The sequence below is a fragment of the Spinacia oleracea genome, chromosome 2, assembly GCF_020520425.1.
Source record: "Spinacia oleracea cultivar Varoflay chromosome 2, BTI_SOV_V1, whole genome shotgun sequence".
NCBI lineage: Eukaryota > Viridiplantae > Streptophyta > Magnoliopsida > Caryophyllales > Amaranthaceae > Spinacia > Spinacia oleracea.
The window spans coordinates 8075785-8083718 of NC_079488.1; the positions used below are offsets into that span (position 1 = coordinate 8075785).

At 46.5% G+C, this 7934-nt stretch overlaps 1 protein-coding gene across 1 annotated transcript; it reads right to left on the minus strand.

Moving 5' to 3' along the window:
- Window positions 1–1860: 1860 nt before the first annotated feature.
- On the minus strand, window positions 1861–7251 carry LOC130467203 (uncharacterized). The gene has a single exon (XM_056835636.1). It carries the CDS (start codon window positions 7249–7251, stop codon window positions 1861–1863), a length of 5391 nt encoding a protein of 1796 aa, XP_056691614.1.
- Window positions 7252–7934: the final 683 nt, after the last annotated feature.

A 7934-nucleotide genomic window follows, 5' to 3' on the forward strand; every position in this document is an offset into this window, starting at 1 on the left:
TTTTTTTTTTTTTTTTTTTTTTTTTGACGATTTGTCTTTTGTAGGCCTGTAACTCTGCAGTGGAGCTTGTGCAGCTGTACCTCTTCTACCAGGAGCAGAATGAAGACCTTCAGAAAAGGCAGGCTGAGCTGGAGAAGCAGGTGAATGACGCCAAGCAAGATCTGGACCAAAAAACTTCTGAGCTGAAAAGGGTGAAGCAACGCAACCAAGAGTTGGAGAATGTTGCGAACAAACTGGAGGCAGAGGAGACCAAGAACAAGGAGCTGTCTGAGAAGTTGCTGGAGGCGGATGAGAAGGCCAAAGCTGCTTACAAGACCGGTGCTCGGGATGGTGCCTTGCGATTTTCTCGGTCCCAAACCTATAGTAAGCGTATCACGGATAGTCATAACGGTGGCTGGTTTGCTGCCCACCGTTGTGGCGTTCATGGTATTGGCCTTACCAAGGAGGACTGTGAGGATATTGAGTATGCTTTCCTGGTGGAGGAAAAGAACAGGGTACCAACCGGTTGGGAGTCACAGATCATTCCGGAGGAGATCATTCAGAATGCTGATCCCTTGACTCTTCCTCCCATTGAGTTGAAAGAAGAAGATTATCTGGATCCTGCCATCCTATCCTCCAGCACTAACTAGACAGATCATCCACAAGGTTGAAGATGCGGGCAGTCATCACCGGTATCCTCCTGCGGTTCATCTGGCGTTTTTGCTTATCGTGACTAGTCTTTTTTTTTGTAAACGCATTTTTGTTATCAGCTGTTTGTGGCACCTTTTGCCCCTCATTTTAAGCCTTGTTTTTGTAAACTTTATTGAACTTATCCTGTGTCGTGTTAACAGCTAACGAAATTTAGTCTTGGTGTTGGCTGTCGAATTTGTTTTATCAGATTGTGTTGCTCTTATACTTATGATATTTGTGTTGTTTGTTTTATTTTTCTATTTTATGCTTGCCCTCATTTATGCAATTGTGCTGTTTGAATCTGGTACTTTATCCTGAGTCAGCAAGCTGATAGTAGCCTTGCTGACCTACTTTAAGGGTTTGAATCACGATTTTTGATTGTACATTACCCCGAGTCAGCAAGCTAATAGTAGCCTTGCTGACCTACTTTAAGGGTTTGATTCGTATCACCCCGAGTCAGCAAGCTGATAGTAGCCTTGCTGACCTACTTTAAGGGTTTGAAGAACGATTTTTGATTGTACATTACCCCGAGTCAGCAAGCTGATAGTAGCCTTGCTGACCTACTTTAAGGGTTTGATTCGTATCACCCCGAGTCAGCAAGCTGATAGTAGCCTTGCTGACCTACTTTAAGGGTTTGAATCACGGTTTTTTATTATACATTACCCCGAGTCAGCAAGCTGATAGTAGCCTTGCTGACCTACTTTAAGGGTTTGATTCGTATCACCCCGAGTCAGCAAGCTGATAGTAGCCTTGCTGACCTACTTTAAGGGTTTGAATCACGATTTTTGATTATACATTACCCCGAGTCAGCAAGCTGGTAGTAGCCTTGCTGACTTACTTTAAGGGTTTGATTCGTATCACCCCGAGTCAGCAAGCTGATAGTAGCCTTGCTGACCTACTTTAAGGGTTTGAATCACGATTTTTGATTATACATTACCCCGAGTCAGCAAGCTGATAGTAGCCTTGCTGACCTACTTTAAGGGTTTGATTCTTCTGCTTTGAATTCCTCGATTTTCTTTCATTTCATGGACCATAACAGGCCTGGCTCAATCGGCCTTTTTGGGTTAGTGACTACACATAAAACTTTCTAAGGACGCTGGCGTTCCATGAATTTTTTAGCGCTGTTCCACCCATATCCATCAGCCTAAAAGCTCCTGGTACGATTTCTTCCCATATCTGATAAGGCCCCTCCTAGTTTGGGGTTAACTTTCCTTGGGCCTTTGCCTTGCCTGTAGCTGCAGTTCTGCGGAGCACCAGGTCTCCTACTTCAAGCTGTCTGTGTTTTACTCTTTTGTTGTAGGCATTACTTATGCGCTGCTTGTAAGCCGCCGATCTGATTTCTGCTCTGAGTCTGATCTCTGGTAGAAGATCCAGCTCCTGCTTTAACAGTTTACCGTTCTTGTTTTCTTCATAATGCTGGATCCTGAATGTAGGTAACCCTGCTTCTGCTGGTATCACTGCTTCTGATCCGAAACATAGACGGAATGGGCTCTCTCCCGTTGCTTCCTTAACGGTGGTTCTATTTCCCCAAAGTATATCTGGAACAATATCGGCCCAACCAGCCTTATAGTCGTCTAGCTTCTTTCTCATTGCTGCCAGTATCTGCTTGTTGGCAGCTTCTGCCTGTCCATTGCTTTGGGGATGACAAACAGAAGAGTAGGCAAACTTGACCTTGTACATACTCAAAAAACTTTGAACTGGCGAGCAATCAAACTGTACCCCATGGTCCATCACGATTGCCATCGGTAATCCGAACCTGGTGATTATATTTTTCCATATGAACTTTTTGACCTGATTTGCAGTTATCTTTGCCACCGGTTCTGCTTCTATCCATTTGGTGAAATAGTCGACTGCCACTATCAGAAATTTTCTTCCACCGGATGCCGTTGTGAAAGGTCCCAGAATGTCCATTCCCCACTGGGCGAACGGTACTGGATTTAGGATTGGCATGAGATCGTTTGCAGGACGATTGATGACTGCTGAAAAAACTTGACATTTTTCACATTTCTTAACGTATTCCTGTGCGTCTGTTAGCATTGTCGGCCAGTAGTATCCTTGCCTTTGGCATTTCAGTGCAAGGGTTTTTCCTCCCTGATGATTTCCACACACTCCTTCATGTATTTCTTCTATCAGTCGTGCCGATTCGTATGCTGATATGCATCGCAAAAGAGGCAAGCTAAAACCCCGTTTGTAGAGTTGGCCTCTGATGATTACAAACCAGCATGAGTTCCTAATCAACCTTCTTGCTTCTGTTTTTTCTGCAGGCAGTGTTCCATCTCTCTTGTATGCCCACATGGTGTCATACCATTCAGGTTGGCTCGTGATTACCATGACCTCTTTTCCCAATACTTCAGTGCTCCTTCGATGCATGACTTCCATCATTACTGACTTTACCAGAGCACTTGAGCTGGCCAGTTTTGACAGGGAGTCTGCCAACATGTTCTCTGATCGGGGTACTAATTTTATTTCGAAGCTTTCCAACTGTGCCACTGACTGTTTAAGCTTTTCGGCGTATCGTTTAATGGATTCTTCCTTCGTTTCATATTCTCCTGAGAACTGGTTTGCTACCAGCTGTGAGTCGGTTGTGAGCATGAGCCTACGAGCACCAGCTGTCGTGCAGATCTGTATGCCAGCGATTGCAGCTTCGTATTCTGCCTCGTTGTTTGATGCCTGGAAAGAGAACTTAATAGCATACTCGAACTGGTCTCCTTCTGGTGAGGTAACTATTACCCCTGCTCCTGCCCCTGATTTGGTGACCGAGCCGTCTACTGCTACTTCCCATATTCCTTCCTTTATTTCCTCCTCCTGGTATGATGCTTCGACTATGAAGTCAGACAGTGCTTGGGCTTTTATAGCCATTCTGGGCCGATACTCCATGTGAAACTCTGATAGTTCAATCGCCCATTTTAGGAGTCTACCTGATGTGTCCATTTTTTGCATTGCTTTTTCCAGTGGGTAGTTTGTGAGGACTTGGATTCCGTGTGCATCAAAGTAAGGTCTCAGCTTTCTGGCTGCAATCAATACTTCCAACCCCAACTTTTCTATCAAGGAGTACCTCGTTTCTGCTTCTTGCAGGATGTGGCTGACAAAGTACACCGGTATCTGTGTTTTATCTTTCCCTATGATCAGAACTGCTGCTACTGTGTGCTGAGAAGCAGATATGTATAGCTGCAGCGTGTCCCCTTCCACTGGTCGAGCTATTGTGGGTAGGACTTGCAGGTGCCGTTTTACTGCCTCAAAGGCTGCTTTTTCTGTTTCTCCCCACTTGAATTTCTTCTTTTGCTTTAACACGCTGAAAAAGGGCAACGACCTGTCTGCTGATTTGCTAATGAACCGGGTCAATACGGCCATTCTTCCTGTTAACTTTTGCACGTCCTTTATGCAACCGGGTTCTGGTAGATTCATAATTGCATCTACCTTATCTGGATTGGCATCGATCCCCCTTTCGCTTACTAGGAAACCCAGGAACTTTCCTGATCGGACCCCGAATACACATTTCTTGGGGTTTAACTTCATCCTGAACCTCCTCAGAGTTTTGAAAGTTTCTCTCAAGTCGTCGTTGTGGTCGCTGGCCAATCGGCTTTTAACTATTGAGTCATCCACATATACCTCTATGTTCCTCCCTTTCTGGGAAGCAAATACCCTATCCACCAACTTCTGGTAGGTTGCTCCTGCATTCTTCAGCCCAAATGGCATAGCCTTATAGCTGTATACCCCTGAATCTGTGATGAAGGAGGCCTTCTTTCTATCGGCTTTACACAAGCTGACTTGGTGATACCCTGAGAAGGCATCCAGGAAACTCAAAAGAGCGTGGCCACTTGTTGAATCTACCAGTCTATCGATTCGTGGCAATGGATAGCAGTCCTTGGGGCACGCCCCATTCAGATTGGTAAAATCTACGCACATTCGCCAACTGCCATTTGACTTTTTTACCATGACTACGTTGGCCAACCATTCGGGGTAGTCACAAACTTCTATGAACCCTGCTTCCAGCAGTTTTTCCACTTCTTCTTTTATTGCAGCATTTTTTTCATTGGAGAAATTTCTCTTCTTTTGCTTTACCGGCCTGACTGACTTGTCTACATTCAGACGATGCACTATGATGTCTGGGCTGATACCGGGCATTTCATCTGCAGAGAAGGCAAAGACGTCTGCATTTTCTCGTAACAGGCCGATAAGATTGACCTGCTGATCTGCCTCCATATCGGCACCTATTCGTACCGTTCTTTCTGGAACTCCTTCTACCAATTCAATTTCCCGAGTTTCTCCATCTGCAGCCGGCCTTGGGACGCAAACCGGCCTTTCATCAAAATTTTCCATGTTCAGATCCCCTCTCTTTCTTTTGGTTGGCATGTTTGCTTCTCGGGCAAGGTTGGTTTTCGGCACCATCCTTCCTGGTGCCTTTATCGCTGTCAGATAACACGATCTGGCAGTCTCCTGACTGCCATGTACCCTTTCTGTTCTTTCCAGATTTGAGAGATATATCATGGTCAAATGATATGTGGACACCACCGCCTGTGCGTCATGAATGAATGGTCGACCAATTATTACGTTATACGCTGCTGGTACTTTTATCACCAAAAAGTCGACCATTAAGTCCCTGGCTGACAATCCTCTACCCACTTGAACCGGTAAACGGATACTGCCCTCTGGGTAGACGCTGGCCCCAGAGAATCCGATAACGGGATAGCTCACCCTTGCTAACTCTCCGTGATCTATGTTCAGCTGGGTGAAAGCTTCCCAAAATATGATGTTCGCAGAGCTGCCTCCATCAATCAGGCATCTCTTGACGGGGAAGTTTGCTATCTCGAGTTCCAATACCAGCGGGTCATCATGGGGATATATAATGCCGCGACAATCGTCCGAGGTGAATGTGATGACCGGTAGGGGGATTGGTTCCGGCCATTTCCTTGCGCTATGGTAACTCACCAAGTGCCTGTGCTCCTCTAGATTTCTTATCGCCCCGCTGACTGTACCTCCATGCACGGGCCCTCCAGAGATCACCCAAACCGTGGGTCTCTTTCCCCTATCGGCCCCATCTTTGCCTGTTTCCGGTAATGACCGGATTTCTTGCCGGGATGGTGGTGCCTGCTCAATCCTACCAGTGGGCTGTACATACCCTGGCTGAGTAGGTGTATATGGGGCATGACTATGCGAACTGCCCTGTCTATTATTTCCTCCCTGACCTTCCTGTCGAACCCTGTACTGGGATAGGTATCCCCTTCTTACCGGCTCTTCGATGTTATCCTTGAGCTCTTTACAATGCTCCGTGTAATGACCATGATCATTATGAAAAGCACAAAAGTTCTTATTGTTACCTGGGGCATCCATCGGTAACGGTTTTCTCCACGCTGCCGATTTATTTACTACGTAGATCGTGGCTCTGGCGGTGTTCAGGGGAGTGTACACCTGATAAGCCCCTACCGGCTGTTGTCTATTCGGATATCCCCCTCTCTGCTGATGGCCCTCCTTTCTACCGTTATCTTTCCGGTAATTGTGTTGCTGTATGGGAACATGATCCTTCTTGGCCGATTGTACTGCCTGATTTCCCCCCAGGGGTGACATTAGCATCAGCTCATCACTCCTGATATACTCGTTTGATTTTCTCAAGGCCTCCCCCAGCGAGGTAAATGATTTTCTTCCCAGGTATCTTTTGAACTCGCATTCTTGCATCCCTCTCAACAGAGCCAAGACGGCTATTTCTTGCTGTAAATCTGGTATTGTGATGGATTCGTTGTTAAACCGAGTAAGGTACTCTCTCAGCGGTTCTTTCGGCCTTTGTGAGATTGACATCAGCTCTCCAGATGTTTTCTTTCGTTCAACCTTGCTAATGAATCGCCTCACAAAGTCTTCTTGTATCTGCCGAAAACTGAATATCGATCCGGCCGGTAACTTTTTATACCAATCGACTGCCACCCCTGATAATGTGGTTTGGAACACTTTGCACCACATGGCATCTGAGTCAGAATACAGCATCATGTGTTGTTCGAAAGCGGTGGAGTGATTTTCGGGGTCTGTGGTTCCGTTGTATTTGCACGTCGGCATCTTCACTTTCTCCATAGGTTGCTCCAGTATACCCCTGCAGAGTGGGGAATCTTTGGGGTGTATGGTTCGCCTCATCGGCTCCTGATGAGGTAGATATCCTTCATATCTGTTCCAACCCGGTTGTGGAGACTGTACGATGTACTCCTCGTGATACGGTGTCGATTCCCTACCAGCAGGAAACGATCCTTCTTGTTCTGACACCGACTCTCGGCGTCTAGTGGACCTTTCTCTGCGCCGAGAGCTATGCCTTTTTCTTCTGCCCGGATTTTCACTGTGTACAAGTATTGGTTCAGGTTGTGCTGGCAGTACCACTTCATGCTCTAGGGTTTCGTAGAGATTTCTAACCGGCATCGCACCCGGGCGACTGCCGGTAACCACGATCTGATTTCCCTCTGTCCTCCTTGAGGACAGTTCAGCCATTGCTTTCATGACGGCCGAAGCCGTCAGCAGCTGTTGTGGTGTGAACCTTTGGGACAACGCCGAGAGGTTGCTCTGAATCTGTGGGGGTGATGGGGAATCTTGTGCCCTTTCTTCCATGGACGTTTCGTCCTCTATGATCACGTCGTTCGGGTCTTCTAAACCTGGGGGGGCAATGCTTATCTGTGACTTGAGTGTTTTTGGGGGAGGATTGGTAAGTGGTGTGACTTGGCTGGTTGAGACAGGTAAGAGAGAAGGTTTGACTGCGGTGGGTTGTGCTACTGATGTTGGTGTGATCACTGCTGATTGTGGGAGATTGTTGTTTTTTCTAGGTTTTTTGTTGTTGGTATCCATGATGGCTGATTTACTGGACAAGATTGGGAGATCCCCTCCTTCTAGCGCCAATTGTTCCGGTAAGATTTGGGAACGGTTGGAGATGTCTTGGTGGTCGAGTGTTGTTGTTATCCTGATGATATCCTGCGCAGATAACAAAGATGAACTAGCCTCGAGGGTGATTCGAGGATCCCCCCTCCGATGCTAAAGTCAGGTATGATGAGTAATAAGTATTTTGGTTTTAGTGGAAATGATTGTGTTTTCGTACCTTTTGTCATAAATGAAGCCCATATATATAGGCGCGGGTCGGGCGTACGGACAAATGGGTCCTACCCGATTGATAGCGACCCGTTGACCTCTTGGTTTGGTCACGTGCCTCCTCCCTACCGGCTTGTAAGAGATGCTGGTAGGGAATAATAATTGCCGTTAAGTATTATTTGCTTTTATCCTTAACAGCTTGGCGATGCTAC